The 17,220-nt window shown below is 39.0% G+C and overlaps 1 protein-coding gene and 1 long non-coding RNA gene across 10 annotated transcripts in view; one reads left to right on the top strand and one right to left on the bottom strand.

Moving 5' to 3' along the window:
- LOC127536417 (uncharacterized) overlaps positions 1–17,220 on the top strand; it is a 131,794-nt gene that overhangs the window by 102,115 nt on the left and 12,459 nt on the right. The window lies entirely within an intron of this gene.
- fam131bb (family with sequence similarity 131 member Bb) overlaps positions 1–17,220 on the bottom strand; it is a 43,927-nt gene that overhangs the window by 16,433 nt on the left and 10,274 nt on the right. Inside the window, exons 2-4 of one of the 9 annotated variants that reach the window (XM_051956718.1) lie at positions 9,385–9,422; positions 3,349–3,384; positions 1,621–1,714 (exon numbers count right to left, since the gene is read on the bottom strand). In XM_051956718.1, coding sequence (XP_051812678.1) covers positions 1,621–1,714; positions 3,349–3,384; positions 9,385–9,422 — 168 coding nt within the window. Of the gene's footprint in view, positions 1–1,611; positions 4,580–9,384; positions 9,423–17,220 lie in introns of those variants that run through there. The other 8 variants (XM_051956717.1, XM_051956721.1, XM_051956720.1 and 5 more) reach the window with 8 other exon arrangements.

The raw sequence follows: 17,220 nt of genomic DNA, 5'->3' as shown, positions 1-17,220 counted from the left end.
AAACACAGTCCACTGGGATGCAGTAAACAGTGAGTACAAACCTGCTCAATACCATCGAAATGTCATCACCTCGCAGTAATCTGATTACTTCTAGGAGCAGCATATTTATGTCGGATTACAAACTAAAGCTCGGATTTCTTATTTTAAATTCAGGTTCCACAGCAGGAACTGTAAAAGTCCTTTGATTCCTGAGGTTCTTTGAATGTCAATCAGGTTCAGTTCTTGTCCTCTGTCTATAGAGGTTGATGTTCTGAAGGTTCCTTCTCACTGTCTGAGCTTCACACTAACTCTGGTTTCCATTGAGAACCTCTGATCCAAGTCTGAAGCAGCTGAAGTCTGTTTTTACAGCTGGATTGTGGAAGTAGTTCACTGTCTGTGGAGTCATTTTAGGAGCTCTGATTAGTGGAACTATGACTCCTTCTAGACCTCCTGATTAGTGGAACTATGACTCCTTCTAGACCTCCTGATTAGTGGAACTATGACTCCTTCTAGACCTCCTGATTAGTGGAACTATGACTCCTTCTAGACCTCCTGATTAGTGGAACTATGACTCCTTCTAGACCTCCTGATTAGTGGAACTATGACTCCTTCTAGACCTCCTGATTAGTGGTACTATGACTCCTTCTAGACCTCCTGATTAGTGGAACTACGACTCCTTCTAGACCTCCTGATTAGTGGAACTATGACTCCTTCTAGACCTCCTGATTAGTGGAACTATGACTCCTTCTAGACCTCCTGATTAGTGGTACTATGACTCCTTCTAGACCTCCTGATTCCTGCTGACTCTGTGCTTCACTGGTTTTTAGTTGCTCACTGATCTTCCTGGACCTTTTTCCATCTTTGTCGAGTCTCTCAGTCAGATTTTTCTCTTCCTCTGTTCAGTTCTTTTCCATGTGGAGCCATGATGCAGACATAGATAGATCCAGTCCATATGTTCAGAACTGAGAGCGTTCTGCTGCTCACAGATCAGTTTAGAAACATGTTCATGCAGTTAGGCTGATTGCATTCACAGCTGGTTTGAGTTTGGTTCACTGAGTTTCGACTTTCGATCTGAATTCTCAATATTTTCTTTGTTAAAAGCTTATTTTTTTATTGTTAATCGGAGGAGATATTTTGCTGTTCTTCTTGGAAATAATACACTTACTGAGAGGCGATACAGTCTAGAATCTGTTTACCTTCAGGTGATATTGAACAGGTGAGTTCTACTGGACTGAACCGACATCACTGCACTAAAATCAAACACTAAACTGCACTGAACTCAGGAACACAACCAGTCAACATTAAAGCTACACTCACCTTCTCTCAGAGCAACAAGCTGCGTGATGACGATGGAGTGTGTGTGTGTGTGTGTGTGTGTGTGTGTGTGTGTGTGTGTGTGTGTGTGTGTGTGTGTGTGTGTGTGTGTGTGTGTGTGTGTGTGTGTGTGTGTGTGTGTGTGTGTGTGTGTGTGTTTCTGTTGTGTTCTTTCCATCAATGCCTCATGAGGAGTCATTGACGCAGTGAGACGGGAAGTGATCGGTTTGAGGGGAACCCGGGTCGGGTACCATGCTGACGGCGCCGGGGGGCGGAGCCAGCATGGGGGCGGTTACCAGTTACAGCACAGACACACACCTGACACACCTGACAGAGAAGACTTAGCCAGAGCTCCGATGCCGTACGCGTTGGAGTTCCTCTTGAGCCGCGGCAGGATGGACGTGGTGTCCTCCATGGACAGCTGCAGGGGACAGGACAGAGGGATGGAGGAGGCGTGGACGGAGTGACGCACATCCAGCGGGTGAGTGTGGGACAGGTGAGTGGACAGGACAGGTGATGGAGGGTTAATACCAAACAACCTGGACATCGTCGTAACTGTGCTCAGTAAGAACGGCAGGAGGACCGTAAGGAGGTGGAGGTGATCAACTGAAGACAGATCAGAGCAGGGGTGTCAAACCGTTTAGTTCAGGGCCACAATCAGCCCAGTGGACCGGACCAGTAAAACCAGAGCTCAATAACCGATAAATAACCACAACTCCTCATGTTTCCTTTGTTTTAGTGCAAAAAAGTTCACATTTAGGGAATTATCTTTTTACAAAGCATTATGAACCTGAAATTTCTTTAGTATAATCAGTGAAATTCCATCCACATTCAGCCTCAGTTTATCATTTCCACATTACAACTTCCAGATCACAGAGTGTCTACAAAGGAACACAACATTTAGTCACCTGGAACTGGTGATACAGTGTTTAACTTATGATCTAAATGACAAAAGTCAGACAAAAAAGAGGACAAACTATTGCAAAAATGAGACAGAATGACAAGTGACAAACAAAATGACAAGAAATGAGACATGAAGCAAAACAAGACAAAAACTTGACAAAAGTTACAAAGCAGCAAAAAGCGAGACAAGATAGAAAACGACAAAAAAGAATCACAAATTGAGAAAAACATGAGACAAACGACACAGACAAAACAAAATATTACAAAAATAAGTGACAAAACTGAGACACAAAACAACAAAAACAAGCCACAAAACCTCAAAACGAGACGGGAAATGACAAAAATGAGACGCAAAATGACAAAACGAGACAAGGAATGACCAAAGCGAGACACAAAACAACAAAAACAAGCCACAAAACCTCAAAACGAGACAGGAAATGACAAAAATGAGACGCAAAATGACAAAACGAGACAGGAAATGACAAAAGTGAGACACAAAACAACAAAAACAAGCCACAAAACCTCAAAATGAGACACAAAACAACAAAAACAAGACACAAAGCAACAAAAACAAGCCACAAAACCTCAAAACGAGACGCGAAATGACAAAAATGAGACGCAAAATGACAAAACGAGACAAGGAATGACCAAAGCGAGAAACAAAACAACAAAAACAAGCCTCAAAACGAGACACAAAATGACAAAAATGAGACACCAAATGACAAAACCAGACAAGAAATGACAAAAGCGAGACAGAAATTACAAATGTGACACACACACAACGACAAAAGCAAGAAACAAAATGAGATAAATGACATGAGACAAAACAAAAACAATAAACCTGACAAAAAAGTTACAAACGACAAAAAAGCCAAGACAAAACAGAATATTCCAATAATGAGACACAACAAAACAAAAGAACAATCTAGTATTTTACTTTCTGATCCAAACAACTTGTCATGATCTAGAAATGCTTCTAAATTTATAGTTTTACTAATTTACAATCTGCAGTTAATGTCTTCTCTGGAATTTCTACACTTTGAGGGCCGGATTGGACGCTCTGGGGGGCCACTTTTGGACCACGGGCCTCATGTTTGACACCCCTGGTTTAGAGGAAGAAAACGTAGGAAGGAATGACGCCACCACACTTACATTGATTCCTTCCCATGAAAACTCAGAGCGTCCATGCTGAGGAAAGAAGAAGGAGGAGAGAGAGGACAGAAACATCCACATGCATCAGGAGGAATCACAGCAGACATGCAGACGAGGAAGTTCAGGAGGAAATAAAAAGCGACGGGTTTTTCCAGGAAAGGCAGCAGTCAGAGAGCGGGATGAGGAGGAGGAAGATCAGACTGAGTTTATATTTGTTTAGTGATGTACAGCAGAGTGAGTACGCTACGGATGAACACTTTCCTCTGCGGTTACACGTGCTGCCAGGAAAGCCAACAGACAGACGTAGAGCCGCAGAATGAGTTCATGAAGGCGGGTAACACCGACCAGTCCTCCTATCAGCCTGTCACTGGCTGGACTGGGAACACTGGTGGCTGCTGATGTGTTTTAACCGTTTGTAAAGATAACCAGCACTAAACTACAGCTCTGTTTGTTTTTAAACCACTGAACCTAAAAAACTATTCACTATTTATCATCCTGACACTGTGCAACACAAGAAAATCCTTGTTTTTAACTTTCTGACAGTCCTTGAACGCATCGTTTGCAGCATGCAGTTCCATCAGGAAAATTTTACTGTGAGGAGACAAAGCGACCTCAGTGAGACACAAAGACCAAAATAATGCAGAACCAGACGAAAAACAAGAAAAGTTACACACAAAACGACAAAACCGAGATACAAAACGACAAAAACGAAGACAAAAACGAAAACAAAAACAACAAAAACGTGACACAAAACGTCAAAACTGAGAAACAAAACAACACAGAGAAAGAAAATGACAAAACTGAGACACACAACGACAGAAACTAGACACAAAATGACAAAAACGAGACACAAAATGTCAAAAGCAAGATACACAACAACAAAACTGAAACACAAAATGACAAAAACATGACACAAAACAACAAAATTGAGACAAAACGACAAAAACAAGAATGAAAATGTCAAAACCCGAGACAGGAAACGACAAAACTGAGACAAAAAGACAAAAGTGAGACAGGAAACAACAAAAACGTGAAACAAAATGTCAAAATCGAGAAACAAAACAACACCGAGAAAGAAAATGACAAAACAGAGACAACGACAAAAACTAGACACAAAATGACAAAAACGAGACACAAAATGTCAAAAGCAAGAAAGAAAATGACAAAACTGAGACAGGAAGCGACAAAACCGAGACACAAAATGTCAAAAGCAAGATACACAACAACAAAACTGAAACACAAAATGACAAAAACATGACACAAAACAACAAAATTGAGGCACAAAACAACAAAAACAAGAATGAAAATGTCAAAACCCGAGAGAGGAAACGACAAAACTGAGACAAAAAGACAAAAGTGAGACAGGAAACAACAAAAACGTGAAACAAAATGTCAAAATCGAGAAACAAAACAACACCGAGAAAGAAAATGACAAAACAGAGACAACGACAAAAACTAGACACAAAATGACAAAAACGAGACACAAAATGTCAAAAGCAAGAAAGAAAATGACAAAACTGAGACAGGAAGCGACAAAACCGAGACACAAAATGTCAAAAGCAAGATACACAACAACAAAACTGAAACACAAAATGACAAAAACATGACACAAAACAACAAAATTGAGGCACAAAACAACAAAAACAAGAATGAAAATGTCAAAACCCGAGAGAGGAAACAACAAAACAGAGACAAGATGACAAAAACATGACACAAAACAACAAAATTGAGACGCAAAACGACAAAAACAAGAATGAAAATGTCAAAACCCGAGAGAGGAAACAACAAAACAGAGACAAGATGACAAAAACATGACACAAAACAACAAAATTGAGACGCAAAACGACAAAAACAAGAAAGAAAACGTCAAAACCGAGACATGAAATGACAAAAAAAAAACTCCACGAAAATGAATTCTAAGCTCAGATTTGGTTCATTTTCTCTCCTGATCCACACGTCATGATACATTCAAGAAAAGCCGAAAATCTGACGGTTTTTCTTCCGTTTCAAGCGTTTCTGGCTGACAAATGGAGTCATTTTGTTGATTTTCTTTTAAAAGAACACAGCCAGAGGAAAAAAGGAAACGACTCATCACTCGGGGGTGTAAAGAGAACAATCAGACTTCACGACGTTGGTTCAGTTTGATTGTTTTGCTGTTGCATCCGTTTTCTCCTCTAAAGTTTAAAAAAAGTGAACATTACTTTCACATCTTTGCTGGACTGCAGCTCAAAGACTGAAACATCCAGCCTCCTGTGATTAACACATGAATAATGTTTGTTTTATTCTCTCTTTCAGGTTTCTGGACGTCCGGCAGAGAGTCGACGATGTTTCTCCTGCTGCCAACAAACAGTTTGCTTCATAAAACCCAGCGGAGCCAAAATATCATGCTTCTACACCCTGGATTCTGATTAAACAAAGGAGACAAACTGTGGATTTTACTACCTTTGGAGAGACTCAGAAAAATCATCTCCAGCCACTGCAGGTAATTAAAAAAGGCTTTTATTCATGAAACGAGTCATTCCAAAATTAGAGGGCATTTGGGCTTCAAATGTTTGAAAAATAAACCTTCTCTTTACAGTTTTCTGCTCCATATTGATCTAAAATAGGTAATAAACTATCAAAGGCTGGATTGGCTCAGCTTACACATCAATGGTAGCATTTTTATTCCATGTTTTCTGTGTTGTTGCTAACCCTACTCTGATCCATGCTAATGCTAGCTGTTTCTCAGCAGTAGAAGCTAGATATTTAGCTAGCTGTTACTGTTGACCACTGATGGAAAACAGTCCAAAGAATGAGTCTGATCCTGATAATATGAGGTAGAGAGAGACATTCAATCAAGGCTGACAATGGATGAAAAGATGGAAAATAGAAGAGAGGACATAGCTTTGCTCTACACATTCTGTAGGAAAACTGTTTGATGATGAAAACAACAAAAACAAGACACAAAACAACAAAAACAAGACGGGAAACAACAGAAACAAGTCATAAAGCGACAAAAACAAGAAATAAGTTTACAGAAATAAGACAAAACGACAAAAATGAGAAAAAATGACTTTCACAGAATAACAGAAACTAAGCATTAAACGACAAAAACATCACACAAAAGGACAAAAACTACGAAAACGAGACACGAAACGACAAAAGTGAGACACAAAATGACAGAAACAAGACGGGAAACGATAGAACCGAGTCATAAAGCGACAAAAACGACACAAGATTAGAGAAATGAGACAAAACGACAAAATACAAGACACAAGATGACAAAAACAAGACAGGACCGAACAGAAAGGAGACATAAAATGGCAAAAACAAGACACAAAACAACAAAAACAAGACAAGAGAAGACAGAAACAAGTTATAAAGCGACAAACACAAGACACAAATTTACAGAAATGATACAAAATAACAAAAACAAAGCATTAAACGACAAAAACATCACACAAAAGGACAAAAACTATGAAAACGAGACACGAAACGACAAAACAGAAACACAAAATGACAGAAACATGACGTAAAATGACTAAAACAACACACAAAATGACAAAAAAGACAAAAAAACGACAGAAACGAGACAGAAAATGACAAAAACGAGATATAAAACAACCAAAACAAGACACAAAATGACAAAAACAAGATGGGAACCAACAGAAAGGAGACATAAAATGGCAAAAACAAGATACAAAACAACAAAAACAAGACAGAAAACGACAGAAGCAAGTCATAAAGCGACAAAAACAAGACACAAGTTTACAGAAATGAGACAAAATAACAAAAACTAAGCATTAAACGACAAAAACATCACACAAAAGGGCAAAAACTACGAAAACGAGACACGAAACGACAAAACTGAAACACAAAATGACAGAAACATGACATAAAATGACCAAAACAACACACAAAATGACAAAAAAAGACAAAAAAAACGACAGAAACGAGACAGAAAATGACAAAAACAAGACAGGAAACGACAGAAACGAGTCATAAAGCGACAAAAACAAGACACAAGATTACAGAAATGAGACAAAACGACAAAATACAAGACACAAGATGACAAAAACAAGACGGGAACCAACAGAAAGGAGACATAAAATGGCAAAAACAAGACACAAAACAACAAAAACAAGACAGGAAATGAAAAAAAAAAAAACTAAAACGTCCTCCAGTTCTGGAATGACCCTTCTGTACAGCTACTTTGATACCGATAGAGAAGTATTAACGCTGCACAGCTTTATCAGTAAATACAGAAACCCTGATATGACGAGCTGTGTTCTCTGTTTCCAGCCGGTCAGTAAGCAGAGGTAATCCAACGCTACATTAACGAGCTAACGTCTCCATCATGTTCATCAGTATCGGCCTCTTCCTGCCTTCCTTCACTCATTTCCTGTAATTCTATTCTGTGCTGCTGTGGACTGATGGGAGCTTTAACAGCGGCTCCTCCACTGTGTTTCCTCTTATATTTATTTATATACGCTTTCTTTCCGCAGGACCGAAGGGCGTTCTGGGGCACGGTGCATAAATAAATGATGCAATCAGTCCACAGTGCATTTGGCGGAAAAGTCGAGTCTCCACACTTCGGCCCAAAATGGTTTCCTCTCCAAAGAGAATAAAAACCGAGAGAGGAGGACAAGAAAGACTACAGACTGAATGTAAGCAAGTATTTCACCTTTAAGCACTGAATTATGGTCGATTTAATTTGAGTTTTTAGACGAGAATTTGCAAAAAAAAAAAAAAGAGTAAACGTTCAGATTCCTACAAAGCAATGCCAGCTAATTAGAAATAAAAAATAAAGGATTGCATCAGGATAAAGTGACTTGAATAGAATAAAAATAAAAGTCCACTCGTTTTGCTCTGTCCCATGTTTGACCAAAGAGAAAAAAAATGTCCATTGTTGGTGCTGGAACATTTAGTGGAATAAAGAAAATCTGAGGTCAGTGAACGCGTCTCAGTGATCATTAAAAGACAAATCTGCTCTTACTTTGACCTTAAAGAGTCTGTTTTTGTCAGTTAGTGTCATAAAAGCCAGATTAAATTGACCTTAATTCAACTGATTTTGATTTCTAAAATCAGCTTCGTAATGGGCACAGCGACCTGCACTCTGAAGATGACCGTTTTTCTAAGAATTTACACCGCCGTTCAAAAGTCTGGGCGCACTTAGAAATGTGCTTATTATTGAAAGAACGAAAAGAAGTTTTTTTCAATGAAGATCACATTAAATGAATGATAAATCCAGTGTAGACATTGTTAATGTGGTAAATGACTATTGTAGCTGTAAACAGCTGATTTTTAATGGAATATCTCCATAGGGGTACAGAGGAACATTTCCTGTGTTCTAATGCTACATTGTGTTAGCTAATGCTGTTGAAAGGCTCACTGATGATTAGAAAACCCTTGTTCAGTTATGTTAGCACATGAATAAAGGTGGGAGTTTACATGGAAAACATGGAATAGTCTGGATGACCCCAAACCTTTGAACGACAGTGTACAGGAATACTATGTAATAATTAGGGCTGGCCCGAATAATGGTTTCTGGTCTCCGAATATTCGGGCCCTATTAAAGACAAATATCTGAATATTCGTCCGACGGGTGCGGGGGGAGACGGCCCGAATATTCGGATCGAGCCGAGATGAGCCGAAGTGAGGCGAAGGGAAGACAGTAACGCCGAATATTCTTTCCGCCCGGTAACATCCGACCTGGGGGCGAATATTCGGATACCAAAATTAATATCCGGATACCACCGTAGCGAACGAATATTCGGATATTCGGGTACAGCCCTAGTAATAATGATGGCGAATCATGAGTGAAGCTTCTGGTGTTCTACTCTGAAGCAGCAGACGACCTGAAAACAGCAAACAGCCGACCAGACGTCCAGCTCCACCTCCTGGACGGACAGGTGAGCCGGACGGACAGGTGAGCCGGACTGGACGTAAACTACGTCTCTACTCTGGAGCAGAAGCTGCTGTGAAGCTCAGCAGCCATGTTGGTTCCTCAGGTGGAGCCTCCTCCGTCTGAGGAAGTCATGACAGGTGAGGACTTACCTGCTCTCCATCCTTCTGGACCGGAACGCCGTCCGCCGCTGAGACACCACAGAAGAAGAAGGAGAAAAGGAGACAGAGAGAAAGGTGATCAGTTTTTATTCTTTATCTCAGTTTAGGGACAAAGTGTTCATTAATTATAAAATTGTATCCAAAATTCATAATTTTCCAATTTTTTTATGCTTTTTAACCACTTTAGGATCAAATAAAATACAAAAAATTACACTATAATTTTTTTAAAAATACAATAAAAAATGTTAGAATACTGTAATGTTCAAAACTGTAAAAATAAAAGCAAGTATCTGTTAAATTATGTAAAAATTAAATTTTACAGTCAAACATTGGAGAACAGTTTTGACCTGTTTTATTTATTCATTTATTTATTTTTACAAACATGTAAATTAAGTTTCAGAGCAACTTTAATATACATATTAAATACATATATTATATTATTCTTCTAAATAAAATAAATCTGTTCAAAATGTTTTTTCTGATTTAAAAACAGTAAAAAACAATAATTTTACAGTCAAATGTAAAATAAAAATACTATTTATTAAAATATAAAATACAAATTCTGCATCTTCTAAAATACATTTTCCAAAATTCATTATTTTCGTCATTATATTTCTGCTTTTAACCAGTTACTGATCAAATAAAATACAAAAAAACTGCACTGTAAAAAATGTAAAAACACAATAAAAATGGTCGAATACTGTAATGTTCAAAACAGTAAAAGTAACAGAAAATGTCTGCAAAATCATGAGATTTTTAGTGGATTTAAATAGAGTAAAAACCTAATTTTCCAGTCATACATCGGAGAAGAACAGTTTTGACCTGTTTTATTTAGTTGTTGTTGTTTTTTACACACATGTAAATTAAGTTTAAAAAGTCACAATTTTTCAGTCTTTAATGTATGCAATTCTTCTTTTAAATAACCTTCAAATAGATGTATTAAAATTATGATTTTGCTGATTTAAAAATGGTAATTTTTTTTGCAAATTTACACTCAAATGTTGTAAAAAAAAAAAAAGAAAAAAAGACCTGATTAAAATACGGAGATAAAATACAAATTCTGCATAATCTAAAAATGTGAAAAAATAATAAAAATGTAAAAATGAGATGACCGTAAGCTGCTTTTGAGTCATTATTATTCTGCATGTGTAAAGTCAACTATTAATTAAATTCTATGATAAATCAGGATAAGATGGATTAGCGAGAATGGATTAAGCAGAAAGTTGACAATAATCAGTTTGTAATCAATAAAATCGCTCCAGTTACAACATGAAGAAGAAACTCCAAGCATAAAGAGGCAGAAATCTGATCGTTTAAATCTGTTAAAGAAGCCGTCAGTGAACATGTGCAGCAGGGATTCTTCTAGAGTACATCTGGGACGTTCTTCAGGCTCGTTATAGATCATAACCGATCCCATCTGGAGTCAAATAAATCACATTAAAGTGGGTTTAATGCTGGCAGCGGTCGAAGCTGTTCATCACGTTTTAGCTCTGACCTCATCCATGTAAATATGAACACAGCCTGGTCATAAACGTTTACATCCTCCATCATCACCGGTTAGACGCAGCTGCAGCTTTTACTTCATATTCCTGCACGGTTCTGAGGTACTTCATTTCCATGCTTCATCCGCCCACATGTCCGCGTTCCTGAGGGGACGTTCGGCTTTTTACGACGTTAATCTTCGTCCAGAGTCACAACCCACGTCAGGATTTTACACAAAGGCAGCTGAAATAACCGGCTTCTGGTTGGAAGACGCACGACTCCAGTTTCTTGGTGTTTATCGCGACAGAAACGACACGGAAGAGAGCGCAAGTGAGACGGTTTGGTCCAGTTTTTCTCACTTTGTCTAACATTTGTCGTTTTATGTGTTTGTTTTGTTGTTACGTGATGATCGTTGTTGGTTTGTCGTCCGCTCCGCTCGCCAACTAGTTCCACGTTACCAGTTCTGGCGTAACGACGGAATGCTGTAGGTCGAAGACGTCGTAAAGTGAGGACCCCCTGAACATTTATATTTATGTATTAGAGGAAGTCTTAGCTGAAAACGTAGGCAAAGTATGTATGTGTTAATTTGGACAGAATTCATTTTATCCATATTTCTTACATCTCTTTACTTACTATTGTATTTTATTTTATCTGTTCTTGCACTAAGAGCACCAGAGAAAATTCCTTGTAAGTGTTAAAACCTACTTGGCAATAAAACCGATTCTGATTTCTAATGTGAGAATTAAACTCTTTCCTCCAGTTTCTCTGTTGAGGAGATGTTCCTACATACCGTATACATGCATAACACACGCTTTTGTTCAGTGCAAGGTCGTTTTTTATCAAAGATTTCATCCGTCAGAAATGATACAAAGACTGAGCAGCCTTGGCGGCTCTCTGAGTGCTTTTCTTGTTCATTCTGTGTTGCTGTTTTCTGCCTCCTTTCAGTCGTTTTGCATCTCTTTTTGTGTCTGTTTTGTGTCATTTATTGTCTTTTTGGGACACCTTTGTCTCTTGTGATACAGTTCACCTGATTTTTTTCACCATTAAGTGTTTTAAGATGTTGACAAAATGTCGCATATGATCTGTTAAAACACCAAAAGTTGGAAATCTGATCTTTCTTTGGTGATTTCGTTAAATATTAGATGTTGTTCGAAGGCTCAGTTGGGATCCAGATTCAATTTAAAAGCTGGAATCAGTGTTTTGATGCATGTGAGAGAAGTCTGGGTGCAGTTAGTGGGCAGTTTATGAGCAGTTTTCCTCTGAAGTCAGGCGCTGTAAGCTGGAAAACGTCACATTTTATGTCAGGAAATCTTCAGAATTCATTACTGATGGTTTTTCTGTATTCCTTTTGCCTCTGCAGTGTTCCGGTGTTCTCGTCCTTCTCAGCTGAACGTTCCGTCTCGTCTCGTGAAACAACGTAAGCGGGTTCGGGGGGTTAAAGAACGTTCTGCTAATGACACTTCTGAACTTGTAGGATTTAAAGATTCCTTCCATAACCTCCATAAGTACGCTCCTCTCCTCATTAATGCCACCTGACAGGCTGGATGTGAGCCGGTGCTCTGAGCCGTCGGTGTCTCTGCCGGATGAATGAACGTTATTATCGCGTGTCGTCCAAATCCTAATTAAAGCGGAGGTTTAATTAGAGCGTGTGTCCTGTAATGGAGTTAAAGCGTCGGTCTCTGGGTGCAGCTCGCTATCACAGGCTCCGGGCTCTTCTGGGATCTGCTCCGTGTTTGCGTGTCGGCGGCGTTTCCTCCGAGGAGCTGTTTGGCTGTGAGGACGTCCGGCCCGGTCTGACCCACTGACCCACTGATTCACTAACATCAGCGCCGCTCACATTAGCTTCCCTCTGAACTGCATCCAGTCACATCAGATCACAGTGACGGGAGAAACTCTTCATCCAGGAATCAGCTGCTGCAGTGGAGCAGAGAGATTCAGACCTCTGAGATCAGGGTGTCGAAGTGGTTTTTAGTTTAGGAGCCACATTCAGCCCAGTTTGACCTCCAGTGACCAGTAAAATCACAGCATAATGACCTATAAATAACCACAACTCCTAATGTTTTGTTTGTTTTAGTGCAAAAAAAAACACGAAACTTTTAATCACAGGTATCTGGAAGTGAATGATAGTGTTTTACTTTATGATCAAAAGGAGAAAAATCAGACAAAAAAGACAACAAACAACAAAAACAAGACAAAATATTTTTTTTTAAAAATAGAAAAAAGAATTGCCAAAAGTGAGAAACAAAACGACAAAAAATGGACAAATTACACAAACGGGACAAAAAAAACGAAAGAAAAGACTAAAGCAAAACACAAAATGACAAAATCAAGACAAAATGCACAAGTGAGACAAAAAGGAAGCACAAAACAACAAAAACAAGAAAAAAACGACAAAAAAATGAGAGAAACGACAAAAGCAAGACAAAATATTGCAAAAAGGATACACAAAATGACAACAAAATGGACAAATGAGACAAAATCCCCGGACAGAAATGATACACAAAGCAACGAAAAAAGCAAAACACTAAATGACAAAAGTACGACAAAAAAATATAAGCAAGACAAAAAGGAAAAACAAACGAGAAATAACGCGACGAAAAAAGAGAGGAGCAACAAAATAACAAAAACACGGCAAAATATTATAAAAATGAGACAAAATTACAAAAATGAGAAACGAAACTAAACAATGAGACAAAACATACAAAAATACAAAAAATGGATAAACGACACAAGTATGACAAAAGCGAGAATCAGAATAACACAAACCAGACAAAAAAAACCCCACAAAATGACAAAAAAGACCAAAAAACAACGAAAACAAGACACAATATTACAAAAATTTGTGGAAAAAATGGCAAAAGTGAGAAACGAAATGACAAAAAATCAGACAAACAACACAAGCAAGACAAAAAAGAACAAAACAAGACTAAATATTACATGGACAAACGACTAAAAAGAGACAAAAAAATTACAAAAACGAGAAGCAAAACGGCAACATAAGCAAAAAAAACAAAACAAAACAGCAAATAAAGCTAAATTCAAAATGACATTAATAAGACAAAAAACACAAAAAGGAGAAACAACACGACAAAACACAAGACAAATGACAAAAGTCACAGAAAAAAAAACAACAAAAACAAGACAAAATCTTACAAAAATGAGACCCAAAAGAACAAAGAACAATCTAATGTTTTACTTCATGATCAAAACAACTTGTCATAGTCTAGTAATGATTTTAAATGTATAGTTTTACTAATTTACGATCTGCAGTTAATGTCTTCTCTGTAATTTTTACACTTTGAGGACCGGATTGGACTCTCTGGAGGACCACTTTTGGCCCATGGGCCTCATGTTGGACACCCCTGTTTTAGCTCTTCTGCTTTCAGTTCTCCAGAATCACGTCTCTCCATCAGAAAGTGATTTATTCTGCTGCTCCGTGTGACTCTTCTAAACTTCCTGTTGTTGCGTCCCGTTAACAGCTGTTAGCAGGAACATTACAGGACTAAATGTAGCTTCCAGCGATCCTCCGCTGCCTCTAAGTGTCTGCTGCACAGCTTGTCCCAACATCTGTCCTCCACGGTGCTGCAGAGACAACAGCATCTCCTGGAAGCTAAATGAACCGCCGTACGCTTTATGTTTGGAAACAAACTCATGTTCTGCCTAAAACGAGCCACAAAGTTCACATGATGAGGAACAAATCTGCAGCAGGAGCCGTAGGATCCATCAACTCCTCCGTTCATCGTCTGTGGAAGCAGCGATGCATTCTGGGATGAAGACGTTCAAGACCCCCATCGGTTGAGATCTTAGGAGCATCCAGTCAAGACTCTCCGGCTTCCAAAGCTTCCAAATGAGATGAAATTTGAAGGTATTTGTACTTTATTTCTACTGCAGTACACTGACATCTACAGCGTTTTTTCAGGGTATCTTACATCAAGGCAGATGTTCACAGCTTTAGCAACCAACTTTTTAGTTTCAACCCTCTGAATTCTAAATGCTTTGACAGTCTGGAAAGCAGTGAAATAAACACAATCATTTGTTGATCATGAACTTAACTAGAAAACTGACTTTAACCTCAGTTTGGACTTTCACACCACAAGTTCATGTTTTTACCTCAAAGCGCACGATATTTACATGCAGTGAAGATGTTTCCAGCACCAGTGAAGATGTTTCCAGCTGCAGTGAAGATGTTTCTAGATGCAGTGAAGATGTTTCCAGTTACAGTGAAGATGTCTCCAGCGGCAGTGAAGATGTTTCCAGATGCAGTGAAGATGTTTCCAGTTGCAGTGAAGATGTTTCCAGCTGCAGTGAAGATGTTTCCAGCTGCAGTGAAGATGTTTCCAGCTGCAGTGAAGATGTTTCCAGCTGCAGTGAAGATGTTTCCAGCTGCAGTGAAGATGTTTCCAGCACCAGTGAAGATGTTTCCAGCTGCAGTGAAGATGTTTCTAGATGCAGTGAAGATGTTTCCAGCTGCAGTGAAGATGTTTCCAGTTGCAGTGAAGATGTTTCCAGCTGCAGTGAAGATGTTTCCAGTTGCAGTGAAGATGTTTCCAGTTGCAGTGAAGATGTTTCTCGATGCAGTGAAGATGTTTCCAGTTGCAGTGAAGATGTTTCCAGCACCAGTGAAGATGTTTCCAGCTGCAGTGAAGATGTTTCTAGATGCAGTGAAGATGTTTCCAGTTGCAGTGAAGATGTTTCCAGTTGCAGTGAAGATGTTTCCAGTTGCAGTGAAGATGTTTCTCGATGCAGTGAAGATGTTTCCAGATGCAGTGAAGATGTTTCTTGATGCAGTGAAGATGTTTCCAGATGCAGTGAAGATGTTTCTAGGTGCAGTGAAGATGTTTCCAGCGGCAGTGAAGATGTTTCCAGATGCAGTGAAGATGTTTCTAGGTGCAGTGAAGATGTTTCCAGCGGCAGTGAAGATGTTTCTAGGTGCAGTGAAGATGTTTCTCGATGCAGTGAAGATGTTTCCAGATGCAGTGAAGATGTTTCTAGGTGCAGTGAAGATGTTTCCAGCTGCACTGCAACAGCTTCATCACAAAGCCTACTGATACTGACATGAAGCGAAAGGTATTTAAGATTTTTCTTGAAGCTTAAGACTGAAATTATCATTTCAATATTAAATTTATATTTAAAATGAATGATCCAAACTTATATTACGTCCTGCAAAATGTCAGCATTCAATAGAAAGAATAGTTGGAGAAAATGACAGAGCTACACAGGACGGATGTTAAATGAACTCAAACACATGACAAATGATGTTGCTGCTTAAACAAAAAAAACCCTCATGATTCTCATTTTCCATGATTCGACTACAAGAAAAATCTAATATAATCTAGTAATTAATTCTGATTTAAGGTCATTTTTTCAGCTTATTTTTAAAAGATACAAAGTTTGTTGAGAGAATCTCTGAAAAGGAAGATTTAGCTGCAGAAATAAATCCTATTTCACTGCAGGAATTATGACATTTAATAAAAACAGATTCTGCAGTTTTGTGCTAAATGAATCCAAAGATAAAAACTATTCTGGCTTCTTTTTTGAGCTTGAATTAAATTATTTTTCTGTTTTCTTGCAGATTATCTCCACAACAAAACCATTCATTCTTTACAAATACAGTTATTCAGGTAATCTTCCTTCATTTTTCTGTATATATAGCAGATAAACTACATATCTGGTGTCTGCGTTTCCGTATTTAGCGGCTCTCCTGCCGGTTGTTGCTCTTCCAGAGAACTGAGCAGCTGTGAAACACCTTTTTTATGTTAAACTAGTTGTTCCTGAAAACACATCAGCTGGTCTCCTCTCTGAACCAGACTCTTTATTTTCACAGGGACACATTAATATTCAAGCTCCACTTTCCCGATTACAGATGAACTTTGAGCGACCTCGGTAGAATTAGTCAGCCGTGTGGGTTTTTGGCGCCGTGGACTGTGAGGTGGTTACTGATGGGCCGATATCAGTCAAACAGAGGAACGCTTCAGATTGTCCCACATTCTCCTCATTCGGGAGGAAAATCTGCCCCGAAAACACAAACTATACGTCCTCCTCCACGCCTCCTCCTCCCTCCAGCCTCACCCTCCTCTTCCTCCCTGCAGCCTCCTCCTCCTCCTCCATCTCTGGAGCTTTCACAGCTTCTGCAGCCTCGTTTGGCCAATTAGGAGATTAGAGTCGCATGAATCACAGAGAAGAGTCGGACTGAAGCCCTGCAGCCGTTTACACATGAAGAGCAGCGTCAGCCACGATGTGACGAGATCACATCAGCTGTTAGCGTGTGTGTGTTAGCGTGTTACTGTGTGTGTGTTGGTCCTTGTGAAGCTCTGCAGCTCTTTTTTTCTGCTGCTGCCTCCTCCA

The sequence above is a fragment of the Acanthochromis polyacanthus genome, chromosome 12 (assembly GCF_021347895.1).
Source record: "Acanthochromis polyacanthus isolate Apoly-LR-REF ecotype Palm Island chromosome 12, KAUST_Apoly_ChrSc, whole genome shotgun sequence".
In the NCBI taxonomy this organism is placed as follows: domain Eukaryota; kingdom Metazoa; phylum Chordata; class Actinopteri; family Pomacentridae; genus Acanthochromis; species Acanthochromis polyacanthus.
This window is presented reverse-complemented; position numbering and strand designations above follow the sequence as displayed.